Source organism: Candoia aspera, chromosome 1 (assembly GCF_035149785.1).
Source record: "Candoia aspera isolate rCanAsp1 chromosome 1, rCanAsp1.hap2, whole genome shotgun sequence".
Classification (NCBI taxonomy): Eukaryota; Metazoa; Chordata; class Lepidosauria; order Squamata; family Boidae; genus Candoia; species Candoia aspera.
In genome coordinates this window covers 11,731,972-11,754,868 of record NC_086153.1, presented here as the reverse complement: position 1 = coordinate 11,754,868, position 22,897 = coordinate 11,731,972, and the positions used below count along the sequence as shown (strand labels likewise).

At 41.2% G+C, this 22,897-nt stretch overlaps 1 protein-coding gene across 1 annotated transcript in view; it reads left to right on the top strand.

The window, feature by feature from the left end:
• GALNT17 (polypeptide N-acetylgalactosaminyltransferase 17) overlaps positions 1–19,972 on the top strand; it is a 260,211-nt gene extending 240,239 nt beyond the window's left edge. Inside the window, exons 8-11 of the mRNA XM_063297376.1 lie at positions 356–493; positions 7,361–7,456; positions 16,616–16,783; positions 19,701–19,972. Coding sequence (XP_063153446.1) covers positions 356–493; positions 7,361–7,456; positions 16,616–16,783; positions 19,701–19,829 — 531 coding nt within the window. The 3' untranslated portion in view covers positions 19,830–19,972. The remainder of the gene's footprint in view (positions 1–355; positions 494–7,360; positions 7,457–16,615; positions 16,784–19,700) is intronic.
• The last annotated feature ends 2,925 nt before the right edge of the window (positions 19,973–22,897 follow it).

Here is a 22,897-nt window from a genome sequence, read left to right as displayed (position 1 = left end):
TGCCGCTGAATTATATCCCCATATCTCTAGCCATATTGGCTGGGACTGATGGGAATTTTATGGTGGGGGGTGACTTTTAAGCCAAAGATTACTCACTTTCTCAAGAGTTTATAAAGGGGGCAGTTGGGCCTCTATGTTCCAGATGTATTAACAATTTTGTCCTAAGTTTCTTAGGGGTCTCTAATGGGAAAAGGAGAGGAAGACCTTAGAGGTGGCATCAGAAGCTATGGATGGAAGGAGAAGCCAAGAGAAAGTTTCCTAACATCACTTTTTAAAAAGCAGTAGTGAAAATCTGGTCATCTCAGAGCACAGCAACAAAAAGAGAAAGTGATGCAACCATGTACCTGTTTTTCAGAACCCAGGAATTGATATTGGGGATGTTTCAGAGAGAAAGGCACTAAGAAAAAGTTTGAAATGTAAGAGTTTCCAATGGTACCTGGACCACGTCTACCCAGAAATGAGAAGATACAATAACACCATTGCCTATGGAGAGGTAATTACAATGAGAAGGCAGCATCACATGGGACATGTGGGGATTCACTGTGAATTTAGAATACATTTTATATCTCTCCCCCAACCATTTTTAAATGAGATCTGCAATGAATAACTAGAGTCAGCCAGTTCTACTCAAAATTGGAATTGAAACTCTTTCAGCCAGCCCCGATGGCTATCTAGCATAATTCTTGCTTTCAGAGCAGAAGGTTACAACGATTTTTGGAATCAATTTCATTTGCTCATGTTCCATGTAATCCAGAATAGTCTACACCAGAAGCAGGAGACTTGGTGTCTTTCAGGTGTTTTAGGCTTAGTTAGCATCCTTCTTGATCACTGACTTTCCTGGTTATGAGTTGCAGAAGCTGTCATCAAAACCTCAGAATTTGCACATTGCTGTACACTTCAGCTTTCTACTTGAAAAATGTTCCTGGCTCTTTCTCAAGATGGTTGTTTCTTGAACCTGGCAGCTTCTCTACCACTGAAGCCTTCTGCCACCTGCCTTGTGATATTTGAGCGTTATGGCTGCAATACAGTGTGCTGTAAGCATTTTCCCAGCTCTGCTACCTATGGTCCCTTTTCAATGGGAAGACTAAAGGTATACAAAGCCAGGATGCTTTGCTTGCAATGCACGTTTCTTATCAGTGACTTGGCCCTTCTTATTATGAACATGGTCCAGCAATCTAGCAATTGCATTTGAGGCTATCTCCTTGAAGAAACAGCTCAAAATAGATGGCCATCTACCATCTTATTGTTATCAAATCAAACTGGTAGCAGCATTTGAGAGCCTTGACTTGGTCTCTTTCTATCTCCCTAAATAATTTCAAATATTGGATCTGGTCAGAAGAAAACATTCTCCTTTGCCTGAAATTTAATGGAGAGAAATTAGTTGTAGAATTCACAAAAACTAGATGGCCATAAATGCACTTTGATTCACAGTGCATTCTACTTTACTTATAAAATAATGTGATGTATCACACTGGGTATGATGTTTGGTATATTTTTCAGCCCTAATTATAAAGGGATGAGTGGATTTCTTCTGTTATTTCTTTCATATTCCTTGTATTCACTCAGCCTTGCAATCCTCTTCAATTCCAGTTTGATTAGGAAGACTTGGACTTTATTGACTTGCTTAACAAAAGTCATCATGGCCAGAGCTGAAGGGAATTATAGACCAACCACATCTGGTGGGTCATGGGCTTCCCGTTCCTGGTGTAGGCAGCACCAAGCTAGAGTTGGTTTTATGTGGTGTGGATTGCCTGTCATCTAGTTTTAATCTCAGTTCAGTTTGATTGGCCTGTTTGATCTTATTTAACCATTCAAATTGATCTGGAAAATCTAATTGATTTGAACTGTCAGTCCATTTGGAAAGTTGTTCCGACTCTTCATTCAGTCAAGTCACTTTCAAATCAAATTTCCAGATTTGAGTTTTACACAATCCTAATTTAAGAGTAACGTCCTAAATTCAGTTATACTGAACTTGGCTCAGTGGGTTACATGCAGAAGTTTGAACCCAACATCTCCAGGTCAGTCTGGGAAAGATCTCTGTTGGAAACTATGTACTCACTGTCACTCTTTAATATGACTACTAAATTAACCATTTTTTCTGGGTTTGCACAATACAGTGAACCAACTAACCAATGCCCTGGATTTATATGACCCACTAAGCCACAAATGAACAAAAAAGAAAGCAACTGATCAAGAGTTGATTCTGATTGAAGCAATCTCTAAGTCTTGTAAATAAATAAACAAATAAATAAAGTGAATACTAGTCCAATATAACAATTATATTGATCTGGTTATGTGTGTTGGGTGGGCACAGCCACTGCATACAATACTGAAGTTGATAGATCAATAGTTTGACTTTTATAAAGTCAAGAGGTTCCATATCCCCTTCACTATTCAACCAACATTTCTTGGTTGATAAACAAAGCCATTGACTACTCTGAACTCACTACAAATATCAGGGCTCAAAATAGGAGAATTAGCTCTAGCAAACAACTGTTGGGAAGTAAATTGGGTTGGGTTGGGAACCACCCAGAGTCCCCCTCTTTGGGGGGAGATGGGCAGTAATAGAAATTTGAATAATAAATAAATAAATAATGGGTGGGGTATCTGTATGGTAGGGATGCGGTGGCGTTGCAGGTTAAACCGCTGAGCTGCTGAGCTTGCCGATCGGAAGGTCGGCGGTTCGAATCCGCATGACGGGGTGAGCTCCCGTTGCTAGTCCCAGCTCCTGCCAACCTAGCAGTTCGAAAACATGCAAATGTGAGTAGATTAATAGGTACTGCTTCAGCGGGCAGGTAACGGCGTTCTGTGACTGTCATGCCAGCCACATGACCACGGAAGTGTCTACGGACAAACGCCGGCTCTTCGGCTTTGAAATGGAGATGAGCACCGCCCCCTAGAGTCGGACACGACTGGATTTAATGTCAAGGGAAACCTTTACCTTTACCTATCTGTATGGTGGTGGTGGACATTCACAGTGTTCTCCTTAACTGAAACCTCCTACTATCTTATGTTGCCTAGTAACTCAGGCATCGGAGTTTGGCATAGAGCTGATAAGAACTTGATCTCTGAATATGAGAGAGAGAGACGCTAGCTTTGCAAAGTGGCTTTTTCACCCTCCCCGCTGCAGTAAGAATCACCAAGTACTTCAAACAAAGCAAAAAGCTTTTATTAAAGGGGGTCAAGTCTTTTTACAGGGTACAGAAACAAATGATACATACACTCGGTGCATGTGATGTGTCAGAAAGCAACTAATCAAACAATAAAAGACATAGATTAGAAGTGAGAAAAGGAAGACACCCTTAAAATACGTTGAATCTTCCCCTTTCCCATCCAGGCTTGTTTCTTCGGCACTTGCAACACTCAAGGACTATAGAATACGTTCCCTATCATTTAGTTTCTGAATAGGCTAGTTTTGCAAGTAAAAAAAAAGAAATGGCTTTGGCTGAAAAGAAAAAAATGGTTTCCTGAACTTCAGAAGGAGACATGGATGCCATGCTAAAATGCTAATATTACCTTTATTAAAAAGCTAATAATGAAGCCTAAAATTCCAGGTAACACTTGCTTTATACAGTACTGTATGTGAATAGGGCAGGTATTTATTTACTTATTTTATTTTATATATTAATCAAATTTATCACCGCCCATCTCCCAAAAGGGACTCTGGGCAATTTACAATAAAACATACATAAAAATATAAAACTGTAAAACACTATAATACACAATAAAATATAATAAAACCCCGGATGGCTGGCAGTTCTCTGTGATTTGCAAGCAGAGCAGGGTTCTTCTAATAAACTAACCATCCCCAGGAATGGCTACTGTCTCTCCCACCCCAGGCATAATTACAGAACCAGGACTTTAGCTGTTTCCTAAAGTCCAGGAGGGAGGGAGCCAATCTCACTTCTGGGGGAGGGATATTCCAAAGGGTAGGGGCTATTGCAGAGAAGGCTCACCTCCTGGACCCTGTGAGATGGAATTCTCTTGCAGACGGGGTCCGCAGCATGCCCTCTCTGCACGACCGGGTGGGATGGGTTGATGTGATGGGGAGGAGACAGTCCCTTAGGTAACCTGGACCCGTGCCATGTAGGGCTTTAAAGGTGATAACCAACACCTTGAATTGGACCCGGAAGCATACTGGCAACCAATGCAGCTCGCGGAACAAAGGGGTGACATGTGCTGATCTTGGGAAACCCAAGTGTCATGAGTAAGGATGGTGAGCAGGGGGCTCCTTTCCAGACTGTTAAGCGCATGCGTAGCACTGAGGAATTGGTGAGCCATTCCAAGAGGCACAGATTGGGACCGCCTTAACCTGCGGGGTTTATATGGCTGGGTTTTTCCCACGCTTGTTCAGTTTGTTAGGATTACTGTTATGTATTAGCAATAAAACATTAGAGAACAGTTCCCTGTCTCAGAGTGTTTCCTGGGAGTCAGGACACCAAGATCGCCCATGCAGATGCATTTTGCACCAGCTGCAGCTTCCGGATACCCTTCAATGGTAGCCCCATGTAGAGCGCATTGCAGTAGTCTATATGGGAGATAACCAGGGCATGAGTGGTCTGTATCATGTTCAGCCCAGAATTAAAATGTAGACCTGTGTGCCGCAGAAAGCTGTTACATAGCACTTGGGAAGTTTGCAGAAGCCCTCATTTGCAAGCCATTTGCTTGACAAGTTGGCAGAGGGCCCAAGGAAATGGACAGAAATAACTCACCCATAATTCATTTTCAACTGCCATTCTGTTCCAGGCATAACCAATCACTTATGATGGACATTCTGCTGTTTTTACAGTAAGTCGTGTATGTATGTATGTATGTATACATATACATTATACACACACACACACGGACACACACACTCATACACACACACACACATATACATATACAGTATATATTTTTACAGTATATACAGTATATACCGCCCAGAGTCCCTCTGGTGGGAGGAGATGGGCGGTGACAAATTTGAGAAATAAATAAATAACTAAATAAATACCAAATTTCCATTCCACCTAGAGAAGGAGGAAGATGAGGAGGATGTTTTAGGTTACCATTTCAAAAGCGAAAAAAATCTTCAGTCTCCCATCACTTCTTTAAAAAGATAAATGTTTGGCTGAGGGGGGGGGAAAGCTAAGAGAGAGAAAACGAGAAAAATTCCTAAGAGACTCATTCTACAAAGATAACAATAATGTATTTCCTTCTATTACCTATGTACCAGGATAGATAATTCTTGATATCTGATGGATACATTAATAGTATTTTGGGGGAGGAAAGCCCACAGTGGGTTTGGTTACAATGAAGAATGAGTAGAGCATTTTACATCTATGTTAGTCCAGCTTTTTCTGACTTGGGATTCTTTCATTACTATTTTTTACAGTGTTAACATTATTTTAAGGTAGCAGTGGGATTAAATTTGCAGACTGCTTGTGTCTCCCCTCCCCTCCCCTCCCCAATTCCCATTTTTGTGGTCTCTGAAATGTAATTGGATTATGCTACAAACTTTGATAGCATTTCTCGGTTTTGGTGGTGCTGTTTTTTGCCTTTTCTAAAGAAAATAAATTTTGTTTAAGAAGGCTAGATATGCCCATTTGGAGCAAACCAACAGCCCCCACCAATGTGGAGGGGACACAAGATCAAACATTTCTGCTCTACCTTCTCTAAGAATATCTATCACCACCACATCTTTGTAGTTCGTGAGGTTTACATATTTTCCCCTGAAAAGGGCAGGAAATATTCTATGATTGTGCCATCAAAATGTAGTGGGATAGTCAGGAGTGATTCTAGGGGATTAAAAAAAAAACATTGTGCATCCTGCAGGCATGCAAACAGAGTTTGACCATCCCTGCTTTGTAACTTCAAGAATGCAAAAGAATTTGAAGACCATGTACCAATCGCATCTGATCCTAGATCGGGAGGTACTGCTGACTGTCATTCATGCCTTAGTCACCTCTCAACTGGACAATTACAATGCCCTTGAGGAGCATTTGAAAGCTTCAGCTGGTCCAGAATGTAACCACAAGGGCAATTTTGGGTGCACCACAATACCACACCCATGTAACACTGCTGCTATGTGAGCTTCACTGCCTCCCAGTAGGCTTCCAGGTGCAATTCAAGGTGCCAGTTGTCACCTTTAAAACCTTATATAGCACAGGATCAGATTATTTGTGGGACTGCCTGACCCACCAGATCTGGCAGAGTGAGCATATTCCAGATACCCTTAGTGAAATAATGTCACCTGGTGGGTTTTAGGTGTCTTCTCTGTCATGGCACCTACCCTGTGGAACAGCTTTCTACCCCCTTCCCTGTGATATGGAAGGTTCCAACCCCTTTGGCCTTTTGGAAGGTCATGAAGATCTGACTCTTCCTCCAGGCATTGGGGCTGGGCTAGAAGCCACTGGAGCTCTGCCATGGGCATATATGATAAGTGGCCTTTGATTTGGTTTCTTTTTGGTCTTAGTGGAACATTATGCCTTTTGTTCACCACCCAGAGTTTCTCAGACAGATGGGTGGCCATATAAATTGGATGGATGGATGGAGATATTGCAATGGGGATCCATTTTGAATGTCATCATGGTTTTGTGGCAGAGCCAGGAAAGGGGTTGATGATACAGCAGCATTCCCCTTCATGCATCTCACAGCCTGAAATGCCAAAAGAAAGTTCTTCAACCAAATTGCTTCAGATTCTCTGGTCCTAGCTTGGCCTTTCATCCTGATAGAGAGAAATGCCCCTTATACCCATGGATTCCTCTGTGCAATCAGAAGGGCAGCTAATACAACTTCTGCATTTTTTAAAAAAAATGTGATTTGGTCCCAAACCAATACTATGCACAATCTGCTTTCTCATCGGGGATAAACTTAATAAATAAAATAAGTTTTCTGTTCTGTCAAACATCTTTCAACCTCCTTGTCACAGGGCCCACAGATTTGTTTTAGTAAAGTTATTGAGCTTGCTTTATTGTTGCAAGATGATGGAAAAGGCTGCTGTGCATCTACCTCTGTGTTGATCTGCAGCCTCCCTAGCTGCTGGTATTTGCTTTCGGTGGGACAGAAGCACTGTGTGGAAAGCCAAGAAGGCTGCAGATGGCTGGGGAGATGATGGTGAACTAAAAGATAAGGAGATATTCAGAAATACAAAAATCCCAAACTCATGAGAATTTCACTAGAAGTTTCTCCTTTTTAAACAAACCAGCAAAGACTTGTTTTGTCCATAAAATTGAAGAAGACTAATGTAAATAAAGATGAATGATTAGCAAGAGCACTGATCAAAATTTCCAGGGATTGCAAAGCAGTTGTGGGAAACACTCACCAAAATATCTTTATCTTAGCCTTGCAGAGTCTCATTCTGTTCTCGGATTTGTTGCAGCTGCGGAACAACAAGGTAAAAGACGTCTGCCTCGATCAAGGGCCACAGGAAAACCACACAGCGATCCTCTACCCATGCCACGGCTGGGGGCCACAGGTTAGAACTGGACTTGGTTACCATGATGTGATTTGAACAAGGGTGCTGCAAAAGTTCTAATATTCTAATGAAGAAGCCCAAGTGGATTCAGCCCTGAGTGGGGGGTTGGACTAGGTGACTTCTAAGATATGTTCCAGATCTACTGTGGGATTCTAGAGTTCATTCAATTCAGGGTTATCAAGATAGAAAGTGTGACCATATTTCAAACCGAGTCTTTAGCTTCATAGCATGCCAGCTTCCTTTTCATTGTGTATGAATGAATGAGTGAATGAGTGAATGAGTGAATGAGTGAATGAGTGAATGAGTGAATGAGTGAATGAATGAAGCAAGCCTGGGTCAAGGGAACAGGTGGGTACCAAAGGATGTAACCATGGACACAATTTCCAGACAAGCACATGGAGAATTGGGATGCTCATTCAATGGAATCAGGAAAGCATTCCTTTTTCAAACAGGGCTTGTGCATTACCTTCAGAAGCAGGGGAGAAAGATCTCAGTTTCCTGTTGACCAGGACTACATGAGAAGACCTTCTATGGATGCAACTGTATCTCCAAGGAGCTGTTTGCTTTCCTCTCTCTTCCCCCAAAGTTCAATAACTGTGTACTTCCTACACCTGAACAGAACTTGTCCTCTGCTCTGTTTCCTTCTTCGGTGGTAGATACTTTGCCAAGTGACTTTTCTAGAGGGAATTTCTTCCACAAATGCATACAGTTGTGTAAACATTCCATATTGGACTTCCAACCTTGCCCCAAACATCTGTTTCACAGTTGGACATGCAGGCAGGCAGATCTTTCACTCCCCTCCCCCCCTTTTAGGGGGAAAGGGTCATCCAATTCACAGATGACCATGTCCACCTGTTTTCTGGCTCAGGTGCAAACCTTTGGTGCAAAAACTACTCCTTCCTCAAATTTATTCCGAGAGCTGCCATTTTATTTTTCACGCCAGGACCCTTCAGAGTGACGGCATGCTGTTCCTGGGTCTCTGGGAAGGGCCTTGGGGAAACGAATGGCAAGGACAATTTAGCAGACACCACAGTTTGCTCCAATAGAGGTTTCCGGTCATCTTTTCAAAGTAGCCCCAGGTAGCGTACATAGCATCAGTTATGAAAATCTGCCCAGCCCAGGACCAGTGGGAGCACTGAAGCATGAGACGTAACTTGCAAAGGAGCACCTTGCTCCAACTGCAGTGACAGCTACAGCAGCAAAAGGCTTCCCAGATTGTCAACCAGCTCTTTTTATACCTCAGGAGTTTTCTTCTGGTTCTTGATGAGCAGAGCCTGGAAAGAACGGAATAGCTGATGAACTAGATCAGTGTTTCTGAACCCCAACAAGTTTAAAATGTGTGGACTTCAACATGATGGCTGGGGAATTCTGGGAATTGAAGTCCATACATCTTAAAGTTGCTGGGGTTCAGAAACAGTGAAGTAGACCAACAGCTTTCTTTAGAAGAGGCGTACAAGCAAGGCTGACAATTGCATAGACCTGGAGTTAGGACTGTACAAAATATTGCAAGTTTGAAATGTAGCAAACTCAAAATGGCTATTTAAAAAATTCTAACCTGGAACAAGAAAGCTCAGTTCTGGAGTTTTGTTCTAAATTCAGGTGAGATTAAGTATAGCAATCATTGTTTCGAGCATTGCCATCGGGAACAAGGGAAGCTCAGAAGAAGCTCCAACTCCCTTATTTTTCATCCTAGGGTCACAAAAATAGATGAGATGATAGTCCATGCTGAGTGCTGTCTATCTAATTTAAAAGCAGTTTAAAAGCTCTAAGAAGAGAACCCAATCTGGAAGGATCTCTCTGTTTTCCCATAAGAGCACATGTTCAGGAATATTTAAATGTGTCGATTTTGGCACGTAAAATATTATATGAAATTGAGTGATGGTCACCTAAAAAGACCTGACTCCTACTGTAAAGGAGAAAAGCACCTGCTGGAAGGTGAAGCAAACTTCATGGTTCCTTGAATCCCATTCAGGTCTGCTTGAAGTATCCATGTGCTTTCTGTGAAACACATTCCATGCGGGGCCATGAAACTCTTTGAATTCAAAGGGAAAAAGACCCCATCCATGATGACTTTGGTCTGGTCATCTCAAGAGGCCTGCTGAAAATCTCTCCTCATTGTGAGCTTTATGGGACCTGGGAGAGGTGGAAGACCTTCTTTCTGGTGACCCTGCACTATGGAACAGGCTTGCCCAGAGTCCTGGCTGATGCCCTCCTTTCCTATTGTCTAGGAGATTGTTAAAAACCTCATTTTCCACCAGGCCTTTAGCTTGATGGGATGGATTGTGGGCATCCATCTGTATAATTGTTTGTACACTTAGGAGATGTTGCCCCAGCATGATTTTTGTCCTTACTTTTGACTATGTTGTACACAACTCACAGTTGTAGGATTGGGGCAGTTAACAAATATGGTAAATAAATAAGTAAACAAAAGTTTTATAAAATATAAAGGTGCTTCAACTTGTGCAGGGGTGCTCAAGCAGCACCCAATCGCAATTCCTTAGAGCAGCTGTGTCTTTTCCTAGCATCACATGGCTGCTTTCTGCAGCTGCAGGGCAAGCCAGGAGGAAGATGTGTTTCATTTAAGGAGTTGTGGATGAATGTGTCATGCCTGCCCTCTGAAGCACCTTTTCCTTTTTGAATCCAAAGAGCTATATAGCTGTCAGCCTCGTGGAGTAAACCAGACATGAATCATCACCAGATGAGCTAATTCTACTTTATTGTAAAGCTACATTGACAGAATCTTGCAAGTCTGAAAGTACAATCATCCCCCCATCTCCTTTACAGCTCAAGAAACTAGGGAGGGTCCCTTCTGAGCCTCTTGCCCTGCCCACTCTCCAGCTGCAGGCTATGCTGTCTCTTATCTGACCATTCCCTTGGCTGTGTCTCTTTGCCCATCTCCCAAGGTCTTTCCCACATACCATCACAACAGCCCCACTACATGCACAATGTCACCATGGACCTCTGATCATGCTAGGTGATCATTTGGGCTTTCCTGAACCGATTGCAATCTTCCCCTTGAGTTCATTAATCAGTTTGGGGAGGATGGGAACAGGGGGTTGAGTTCTATAGGGCTGCCAAGGAAGCCCCACATCGTAGGTTTGAATTACCTTGGTTGAAAAGGAAATGAAATAATCTCCATGCTGTTTGCTTATTCTGTGCTTGTAGCTGAATGCCCCAAAGAAATTATTTGTTATCTTGAGCTGGTTTGTATGGTTACATCCCCCACTCCTCTGCCTCTAAGCCACTATTTTAATGAAACAACTTTTCTTCTACAGCTTGATTTCTTGAATTAAAATTTTGTGCTGCTGCTTGCTTCTTTCAATCCATCTGTCAAAGAAGCGCAAAGCCGTCTCACTTTCCCTGATCTTCTCTCCCTCCCACCTTCTTTTTTCATTTCTTTTCATTGTTAGATAGCAAGAGAGGCATCCTTTTTTTCCCTGCCTCATTGATGTTCTATTCATTTGCATCGTGTCTTTAAAAACAAACCAAACAGCAAATCAAGGTGGTTATTGATTTGTATAGAAGGTGTAAAATGTAAGCTCTTCTGACAGACAAGCTGGGGGTGGGCACAATTTTCACTGTTTTAATTTGATTCCCTATAATAAATGCCTGTCGATTAAATGAGAGATGAAAAGAACACTCAACCTTGGTGCCGTTCATCTTTAGCTATAAATTGCAGGATGATTCCTTCTAGTTTGCATGCTTGGCCTTGCTTAAGCAGTTAAAATGCTATCAGAGGTATGAAGAAATATGGGGATGTGGAAGAAGTGCAAAAAATCCTTAGAGGAAGAGGCACCCACAAGGTATAGAAGAACAAGTGAAGATGGTGTCCATCAAAGACGCACCAGACAGAGCTTCAGTTGTACTGATGTGGCCACCATCTTCACTTTTTCAGCCATACCTTGTGGGCACTCCTGCTTCTAAGGATTTTTTGCATTAATTCAAGTTTCCCATATTTATTTTTGACCATACCCTGCAGAGACCTATGCTTAGAGGGGAAAAATGTTCCAAGGGTACATCAGATTGGGGGGAAATAGAAGTTCCCCTCCAAAAGGTAACACTGAAGTGCAGTCTTTGGGGAGTAATAATATCAGTTGGATTTAAATGAATTCAATTTAACTCACTTTAGCCCACCTTCTCCCAAGGAAACACTGAACTGCAAGCTAGCCCCAGAATGCTGACAGGATGGGAAGAACCGTATCAGGCTTCCTCCTTTCACTTGGTACCCTCAGATCGGTTGAACTTCAGCTACAGTACCATACTTTCTAGCCAGCATAGCTGAGGTTGATGAGAGCTAAAATCCAACATCTCTAAAGGACATTAGGTTGTGAAAGTTTAGACTAGAGAAGTGTTTTTCAACCTTGGCAACTTTAAGATGGGTGGACTTCAACTCCCAGAATTCCTCAGACAGCATGGCTGGCTGGGGAATTCTGGGAGTTGAAGTCCACCCATCTTAAAGTTGCCAAGATTGAAAAACACTGGAGTAGAGAATCATGAAAGAATCATGCTTGACTCACTGGAAGAAGTAGAAACTCCCTGCTAAAACAATTCCTTGTAGACTCCACTCATTTTAGAGTGTGTGTGTGTGTGTAATTGTTTCTGTTTAGCAGAGTTTTTATTACTTCTTCAGCATTTGGCTAATTTCCAGTTGGCAATCTTTTCCCAACTGTTTTTCCATCCCTACCATTTAAAAAAAAAGTGCCAATTATTTAACTGGAATGCACACAATTGTTTGTATTCCCTTGGGAATGCTAATAGGATCAACCTAACTTAAAAGCAGATCTCTCTGATCAGAAGCAAAGAAAAATGGTGATAAACCTGTGGTCTTTGTCATTAAATGTATTCTTGGTAGGGTTGTCCTGTGTTTTAGATCTAGAAAAAAAAAGGTTTCTTGACCTCTCAGCACCTCCTTAAAGAAGCTGAATCTTTTCCCAGAAAAATGTGTGTTTGAGTTAAGGAGGCATCCACAGCACTTATCCAAATCATTGTTTTACACCCTATTGACACTTCCTTTGAGTTCACACATATTTTCCCATCTCCAAAATGTACAAACAATTATACAGATGGATGCCCACAATCCATCCCATCAAGCTAAAGGCCTGGTGGAAAATCAAGTTTTTAACCATCTCCTAGACAATAGGAAAGGAGGGCATCAGCCAGGACTCTGGGCAAGCCTGTTCCATAATGCAGGGTCACCAGAAAGAAGGTCTTCCACCTCTCCCAGGTCCCATAAAGCTCACAATGAGGAGAGATTTTCAGCAGGCCTCTTGAGATGACCAGACCAAAGTCATCATGGATGGGGTCTTTTTCCCTTTGAATTCAAAGAGTTTCATGGCCCCGCATGGAATGGATACTTCAAGCAGACCTGAATGGGATTCAAGGAACCTGGGAATGTGGAAAAGCCCAGGAAAAGATGATGCTTTTTAAGGAGTTGCCAACCAGTGCAATGTGCATACCCACAGTTGCTCTACGGCACCTTTCCAACTTTGGATCCATTGTGCAACACATCCCTAACTGTTGGATTGAACTTGTGAATTACGCACTAGCAATAGAGTGCAAGTTCCTTTCTTTCAGTCTGGATCCACGATCCCACTTAATCCACTGCATCGACCCAACCCCACAGTAATATTTCCAACCCCCCATTTCAAAAGCTAGGAGAACATAGTGTTAGAGTGTTAAATGGAAGAGAGTGATGTGTGAATCTTGGTGCAAAACTCAGTAAGGGACTAGGGAGGCTACCAAATACCCCTCTGATCACTTTGTAGGATCCTTGTGAGAATAACCAAGGGTGGGCAACTTCAGTCCCCACTTGCATTTGATCTGCTGGTGCCAAAAATCAGTAGCATAGTTTGCTTATAACTTCAGTCAAGAGAAACACAATAGCATAAATCTTAAAATAGGTTTAACACCCTTTTTCCCCCTTCCAAATGTTTTCCCCATCACAGAAAAAGAACAGGAAACTAGAGAATCCCATCTTCTTTGCGGGAATGTCATCTAACATCAGTTGTGGCCCTTTGATCCCCACATCAATTATTGCCCATCCCCTGACCTGAAAAAGAATGATCTGCAATACACACACACACACATGCATACATACTGGGGAATTCTGGGAGTTGAAATCCATACGTCTTAAAGTTGCCGAGGTTAAGAAACACTGATATAGAGTGCAAAATGGAGAACCTGCCAGAGTCTTACTAAAGCATACTGTACATATCCAGGATTGTATGACCCCCTAGAAATGAATCCATCTGTCTTAATGAGTCACAAAGAGGTGCTATGTTCATGCTTTTCTGCACTCCCAAATGCTCTTTCAGAACTGAATCTGGAACATCGCACTGCTATATGAGATATGCATGGATTTCTAGGCAAGCTATGGACCCATACAATTTGTTCCTCTAGTATTCAGTGGTCTCTTGAAATTTAACACATACACTATTTATACTTAGCGTGAAAAAAGAGATCTCTGATTAGCAATGTATTTTTTAACTCATACTGTATATAAAGATATTGCAAGTTAGCACATGTCAGCTTAATTTCAGTAATCCACCTACAGGGAAACAACTGCACTCTGAGTTATGGTGACTTTACAGTGACAATCTTTTGTGCCATACTAAACCAAAGGCTCTCCATTATTCTCTAGTTCTGACTTGCTAAAGGCCATTCCAAACCTCACTTAGCAAGCCAAAAAAAAAAAAAAAGAATATAATTAACTTTCTCCCACTGTGAGCACACAGAGCCCAACCAAAACCATAATGAAGGAAGATGGATGTTCAGTGTTAATTTCCAGCACAAGCGATTAAATTGAGTTAGCAGTGCGCCAGCTATGATTCTGGGCTTCTTGTATTTTGTAGAATTTTCAGGCTGGTGTCAATTTAACACTAATTAAGATTAATTGCATTTCTCTAGGGCACAGAGAGGGGTTCCTCTACAAAAAGTATAGGGTTGAAAAATGATCAGGCAGCCGTGCCCCTGCTGCCTCTTGGGTGACATGAAGTCTACATAAGCAGAACACTTCACACAACAACACCCAGCTCCCCAAGTCCCATACATTATATTGAAATTCTCAAAATAGTTCTGAAAGTTAGGCTTGATTAGTTCATCTAGACCAGTATTACTCTTGCTGGCTGGGGTATTCTGGGAGTTGAAGTCCACACATCTTAAAGTTGCCAGGGTTGAGGAACACTGATCTAGACTTTGTCCTGCTTAGAAATCATTGAGATAAGCTTCAGAGAAATGGTCTAGTTCTATAGAACAAGCTCATTTGCCCATCTACAGTGAGTTAAGGCGATTCTTGTACTCTCTGTATTTCAGAAATTGTAGCTCATATTTAAACATTGGTTAACCTTTCTTGTGCCCTTAATATCTGCAGTTCCATGTCTTTTCCAGCTATTTTCTCCCTGAGACACACAACTGAAATTAATCCCAGATCTTAAGTTGGTTTATTTGTTTTGTTTTTTAATTATTTGGGTGCTACATCCTGAGGTTGTGGAACTCTACTTCCTCTGGTTCTCCATTAATTAACCCAACCTCCAGTTTGTCATAAAGAAAACTAAAAGGACATGTTTGGAATGCTGAATTTGTCATGGTAAGAATCGTTGGTTTATCTTTCCACCTCTTCTGTTACATACTGATTAGGGCAGAAAAAGGAACTGGTGGCTTTCCAGATGTTATTAAACTACAACTCCCAGCAGCCTCAATCAGCATATTCAAAGTTGAAGGAAGCTGGGAGTTGTAATTCAGCAATACAGATTTCCCATCCCTGGCTTAAGGCTGTCCTGTATTTCTATTGTATGGAATTCCACATTTGTAAAAAAGTAGAAAAGTACCAATTTCTTTCAATATATACAAGTTTTCTCTTGATTTCCATTCCTTGGAATGGTGTTTCTCCACTGTCTTTTAGGGGAAAGTCCACCAAACTTTCTGTCTCTCTAGTTTTCATGTTTTGCATTCAAGGGGGGTGAAATCCCCAGGCCCCTCACCCAATGTATTAATAGACGGGGTGCATTAACAGGAGCATAGCATCCAGATTACAGTAAGTAATTGTTCTATTCTACTCTGCCCTGGTCAGACAATATGTGGAGCATATTCTGGGTACCACAGTTCAAAAAGGACAATGACAAATTGGAGCAAGTTCAGAGGTGGGCAGTCAAAGTGGCAAGGAATCTGAAAACCAAACCTTATGAGGATATGGGTATATGTTCAACCTACAGAAAAGACAACCAAGGGAAGATTCGATAGCACTCTTTCAATATCTGAAGGACTGTCACAGAGAAGAGCCAGTGGCCTTTACTTTCTCTGCCTCAGAGAGCAGGGCCAGAACCAAAATACGTTCCCATATTTTCGCTATCTTCTTACCATTAGGAAGACTTCTCTAATACTGAACTGATTTTGCCTTCTGTAATAGATTCCAAGTCTAGGAAGATCAGAGAACAGCCTTCTTCTGTGGACTAATTCTTCAGTTATTTGAAGAATGCTATTCAATCCCCATCACTCTGAAGTCTGAGCATACTCATCTCTCTTTGTAAGGCTTAATTTTGGATCCTCTGATTATCCTCACTGCCTTTCTTTGGACCTTCACAGCTTCTCTGAATCTTTGCCCAGAACTGGGCAAAGTACTTCAGATGGAGTTTCATCAATGCAGAGTATCATTTAAGATCATAATAATCCATGCTATCTTTCGCTCTCAGAGGGACGCGGTGGCGCTGCGGGTTAAACCGCTGAGCTGTCGATCGGAAGGTCGGCGGTTCGAAACCGCGCGGCGGGGTGAGCTCCCGTTGCTCGTCCCAGCTCCTGCTCACCTAGCAGTTCGAAAACATGCAAATGTGAGTAGATCAATAGGTACCGCTTCGGCGGGAAGGTGACGGCGTTCCGAGTCGTCATGCCGGCCACATGACCCTCTAAGGCTTAGAAACGGAGATGAGCACCGCCCCCTAGAGTCGGACACGACTGGACTTTATGTCAAGGGAAACCTTTACCTTTACCTTATCTTTCGCTGTCAGATCATCTTTGGTACTGCAGCAGATAATATTCATATTTCTAAGCCTGTCTCTTTCTTTCTTTCTTTCTTTCTTTCTTTCTTTCTTTCTTTCTTTCTTTCTTTCTTTCTTTCTTTCTTTCTTTCTTTCTTTCTTTCTTTCTTTCTTCCTCTCCCTTCTCTAGCTTGCTCGCTACACCAAAGAAGGGTTTCTTCATTTAGGAGCACTTGGAACCACAATACTACTCCCAGATACTCGCTGCCTGGTGGATAACATGAAGAGTAAACTCCCTCAACTGCTTGATTGCGAGAAAGTCAAGAGCAGTCTCCATAAGCGTTGGAACTTTATACAGGTTCGTGCCATTTGCACTTATTTGCAGATGAATTATTGGTGGCAGGCCATTTTTTTTTCCTAGCAAAAGTCCATGTTCAAGATCGCCCCTGCTGCTGGAGCATATTGCTAACTATAGGGTTAAACCCTGGCAAGATCTTCCCTTCTGTAAGTCATTCTCCTCCAATAACAGTATGGTGAGAGGTTTGATGACCTCTACAGTTTTTCTGCAAAGATTATAAAAGAGTGTGATTCTTACTTTCAGAAGATCTAAAGCCAAAGCTTACTAATCTTCATTTTTTTCAAGCCAGTGATTTCTGAAATACTTTTGGAATGGGGCTAGGAATAATAACTTTGCCAAATTGGGCCTTCACCATTCCAAAACTGGGGTTGATTGCTGAATATAACATTTTCTTGTTTTAATTTAAAAGAGAAGAAGGGACTGGAAGACTACCTGGCCATCTCATTAAAATTATATACGCTCTTTAAAGTGTTGGATCCTCTCTAGCTGTGGACTGAAAGCAATCTCCCACTCTCTCCTATGTACACACCACCAACATTCAGCAGAGCAAGGGCCAGTTTTGAATACACAATTTGTTAACTAGTTTTGACAAAAGGAAGGCTAAAACAGATGGCATTTAAAACAAAAACAAAAAAACAAAAAACCACACACTGTGAGTGGAGCCAAAGCTAACAGTGGGTGGAATCTGCACCGAAGAATATTCAGCTGTCTCTGCTATCCCATGCCTGGAGGTCTCTGAAATTAGAGCTACATAAAACTAAACACAGAGTTTCAGTTTATTGCACCCCAGCTCTACTGTAGTAATTTTAATTTTAATGTGGTGATGTTCCCATAGCTGTTTCATAATATATAAAGCAGCCCTGCAGTAAATCAGACCACTGGTCCAGCAATTCTAGGGTATCATTATGAAATATAATCTATAAGATTATGTGAGCTAGCCTTGGAGCCCTGCTACTTTGAAAGAGTGAGTCTGTGGAACCTGAGAATTCTTCTTTGCTGGCTCTGTGCAGAATAAGTGTGCACATCTCACCCAAAAGAAATGTTGGGATTCTGGCAGCAGCCTAAATTTCCTATGCTCTTAAAGCCAGCTTTGACTGCATAGGGGAGGTTTCCCAACATTGACCAAACATGCCAAGGAGCTTTCTGAAAGCAAACAGGACTTAAGATGGAGTTTCACCAAATGCAGAACATCCTTTAAGATCATAATAATCCATGTTATCTTTCACTGTCAGATCATCTTTGGTACTGCAGTAGGTAATACTCATATCTGGAAGGTTCAAACAGCTGGAACTTTCTGAAAGTAAAGCACATGTGCTGACATGTCTCAGGTACATAGCTGTCCTCTCCAGATTGTCTGGCTGCAGTATGAAATAGGGCCACGTGCAGGGGCATCTGTTCGATGGTAGCGGTGGGGGTGCTGCCAATAAGTCAACATGGTGTTTCAGGCCACCATCTTCATTTTCTTTTTGACACCATCTCCCTGCTGCCCCTGGTTATGTGGCAGATTTTGGGGCAAATGAATGGATGCTGACCCAGGATCCTGCTGCAGCTCCTTAAAGCAGCCAGGTCATTACCTTCTGCCATTCCAGCAGGATCCTGAGAAAGTTCATTGAGTTGCAGAAGTTGCAGGTGGGTGTGGTGTGCATGCCCATGCAAAAAAGCTCTTTGCCAAAGAGCTTTTTTGCCTTCAGATCCAAAGCCCTGCACAACCCTAAGACAAAATAATCCACTGAATAGAGTGAAACCAACATTCCAAGACAGGATGGGAAAGATCTTCCTTCCAAAATATTTTCCTGAGATTTTTCTAAAGTCAGTACTCTGAAGAGCTACTGGGTTTCCAAACTGAACAGAATGGAATAAAGCTACAGCTACAGAACAACTCTTGTCAATCAAATGAGATCTATTAGCTTTGTCAGGAGTCCTAACTCTGACTCAGTGGCCCACTTGTACTTGTGGGTTATAGCCTGTGAACCTATGTGTAGCTAAGGCATACCAAGGAAGAATCCAGTTGGGACAACAAGAACAAGAACCTTTGGGGGGGAGATGGGCGGTGATAAAATTTGATGAATAAATAAATGAATAAATAAATAAACCCCATGGGAAAGCTGGCTTAGCAGCAGCAACCTCCAGAACATAGGGCTCCCATGGCAGCTGTGTTGCTCTTGCCCAGGGCTGCTACCTTCTCAGCAAGTGGGCCGAAGAACTTCAGCCCCACTCTGTTGAGTTAATACAAGCTGACTTGGGATATAGTTGTATTAAGGTTCCAGCATGCCTTACCATTGGCCATGCTGTCTGCGCACCTGGGAATTTTAGTTCAACCATATCTGGAGGTTTATACCTTGCCTGTCCCTGCAGTGAGCCAGTGAGGAGGCACAACAGCTGCCTTTGCATAACACACTTAACCCAGATGTTGAATTGCCACCTTTTTCTGGATTCAAGCAATATATCGAGTATACAAATGAACCATGTGGGCTGGGTTTGTACATATTAGGTTTGGTTAATGTTATCCTGGGGGTTGTAGGGGGAGAGGCTTATACTGCCAAGTCTTTAATCAGGGCCTGATCAAGCTTATTGTGTGAAAGCAGCCATTCAGTGTTGCTTAGGGCTACCAAATCTGGCTGCAAAAATTAAGAGAGCCACTGATGACAGCAACGGGTTAGAATGTTATATCTCTTTGCTGCCATCTAATGGTTGGTCCAATTTTTGCAAGCCAGATCTGATAGCCCTAGTTTTCTTGCCTGAAGCTATAGGACGATATCATAAAAAGGGGATTCTACTTGTCCTGAATTTCAACACCAAAAATTCCCAGCCAGCATGGAAATTGTAATCTGACCTATTTCAGTCTCAAGGAAGTTATTTTACACTGGTGAATGTATATACTGATTTATTTTTTCTCTCTCTCTTAAAAATAATTCAGCATGGTGCAATCCTAAACAAAGGGACAGGGCGCTGCTTGGAAGTTGAAAATAAAGGCATGTCAGGTATGGATCTTATCCTCCGCAGCTGCACAGGACAAAGGTGGACAATTAAACATTTTATCAAGTAGAAAACCTCTTATCCATTGTTCAAGAATTGTTCAGACTGAGTTCTCACAAGAGGAGACATTTTTATCAAATCTTCCACTCTAGTTCACAAGATCAGGGAAGACTCTTAAGGGAAGTTGTTTTTTTTTTGGTACATTTTATTTATTTGAACTTTGGTTATCTCTCTGCCAAATTTAACTGACTGACTGATGGAAAACATTCCAGATCTATAGCTGTCATTATGCTGAAGGCTCAAGGGATGTTCTGGCTGAAGGACAGTAACGAAAGCTTACAAACATTTCCAAAAATAACCTAAATCCCCACCCCAAATACAGGACCAGCAAATTATATAAGCGATTCAGTGATGGAACTTTGGATTATGTTTCGTTTGAATGCACACAACCTTGGGAATGATATCATATATGAATATTGAATCCCATGTTAAAAGATTCCAAGAAACCAGTCCTCTTCCATGATGGTAGCGCACCATGTCTATCGCAGCCTAATGTGGAAGCTTCAAGTGTTCTGGACTTCTAGAAGGACATTCCATAAACCTCTTTTGCAGAACTTCTTCATACCATGCCCACCATGCTGCCATCAACTTCGTGAAACCAGTTCAAGGGGGACCAGGAATTATCCCAAAATGTTGTGAAGTACCAGGGATGTAAATACAACCCACCATGGAGTTTTAAAAGAAGAGATTTGTAGCACACAAGAAAATGGATTCTGCCATTGCAGTGAATGGACTGTAACATCTGTATTCCTCCCATCAAAATTTAACACACACACATTAAACCAATTTGTTTGTGAAAGATGCATCCATAAAAATTGTTTCTGAAATTGCATACAGCATAGAGTAGTTCAGTAAGAAATGTGAAGAGCTTAAATAACAGGTATGGGATAGATCGTTATGGATAAAATCTATCTCTATGGTCACTAGGAATTGAAAACGACTTGATGGCACATAAGCAATCGATAAATAAGTCAATTAATATGGTGGAGAAGTGTAGATTTAAAAAATAAGTACGGAAAGGGGAAAATTGTATCACAAAGAACATCAGGGAAAAGTATGTTTACAAAATATCTTGGATTTTTTTTATACTTCAGGGGAAAATGTGTGTAATGTTCTTGAATATTTAAGGGAAGTTATGTTTGAAAACAGATACAAATAACTGATTTAAAAGAAATTGATGAGACAGGATCTGCCTTGCTAAAGCAAGCCATGGACCAGATTTATCCTGATATATACATCTCAAGCAGCACTTTTGTAGCCAACAGAATTACAATCTGTGCTTTCTAGGGCTCAGATTTTCTGTCCATTGTCAGTCTTAAAAAGAAAGTACACTGTTTCCAATTACTGGTCAAGGATCAATAATGGGGATGTTTGTATGAGGACTGCATTTCTCCCAGGTTCCCTAGTACTTAGCAAAAGGATTATTTTTGTTTCAGTGTGTGTAGAATGTTCAATATGTAATCTTAACTTTTAAAAAATCCTGTGAAAATGTGTTTTAGAAACAACCAACCAACCCACACTCTTCTCTACTTGGAATGAAACCTCTTGCCATGATTTTGGCATCTGTTGATGGTCTTCCTTAATCATTGGCTAATTTAAATTCAGCACAGTTGGTGGAGGAAAAAGCAAAATCTCCCTTTAAAAAGAGGGGGGGGGGGATTCTCCCTCTCCCAGGACAGCCAATGAAATAATCCAAGGTCTGTAAATTCTGATTAGACAAGAGGAAATACCATTTTATATTGGCTGTGTTCACATGACATAGTTAACCAGGTCATTTAAACACTTAGTGCTTGCCTCTGGATAAGATGCTAAGAATGGTTTGTGTTAATATTTGTTAGTTTCTTTATGGCTTAGCCTGATGTGCATCCTGCTTGGTTGATTTCTGTGCAATGAATTCTACAGACCCAGAAAACTGGATTAATTCAGTAATCAGGTTAAATGGTTGTGAATGCAGCTGTTGTTCAATTTGTTTAATTAAATTCTTTAATTTCCAAAACCAATTGCCATAGGATATGTTCAAGGTCTATCAACAGCTATTAGCTGTGATGACATAAAAGGAATGTCCATATTCAGAAGAATTACTGTACTAAATACCAATTGCAACAGAGCATCAAGAGGGAAATTCTACTGAATGCCAAATGTTGTGATACACATCATTGGTTGCATAGGAAAACAGGACATTAAGCAAGATAAAATTTTGGCACAATCCAAAATTTTGTCCTGTACTATATTATTTGACTTGATGTAGCACCAGCTACCAAAGTCATTCAACAGATTACAGTCATAACAGATTGAAAAGCAACACAATAAAAACATTTAAGAGAGTAATTAAAACAAAAAGTTTTAAAAAACCACTAGAGTTCATAATTAAAACTAACAGTTAAAAGCTCATATAAAAAGATGTTTTGCAGGCCCTTTGAAAAGCTAATAAAGATGTCAAGCCCTCAGTATTGCAGGGAGTGCATTCTAAAGAATAGGGGCAGCAATTAGAAAGGCTTTAATTCCAGATAATTGTAGGCACCTGAAATAATCAAAGTAAGAGTGAAGGCTTATATAGGAGGAGGTTTTCTTTCAAATAGCTTGGGCCTAAACTGTGCATGCTTTCAGGAAGTGTTTCTCAAACTTGGCAACTTTAAGATGTGGGGACTTCAACTCCCAGAATTCCTCAACCAGCATGCTGGCTGGGGAATTCTGGGAGCTGAAGTCCACACATGGACTTGGCAAGTTTGAGAAGCACTGCTTTAAGGGTAATCACCAGCATCCTTAATCCTTGAATGTATGTTCTTCATCTCTATCTATCTATCTATCTATCTATCTATCTATCTATCTATCTATCTATCTATCATCTAAAACATTTGTATAGCCACCCATTTTAAAAACCAACTATGAGCACCTTACAACTAATAAAACAATATATACAATCATTAAAGCAGCAACAATAAAACTAAAAAAAAAACCTGGCACAACTGCGCAACCAACATTCTCATCTCACCCTGACCTAATTTTATCTCTTCACATTCTTTTCAAGAGCAGACTGGCTACAGAGTTTTGAATTAAGTGACATTTCCAGACTAGACA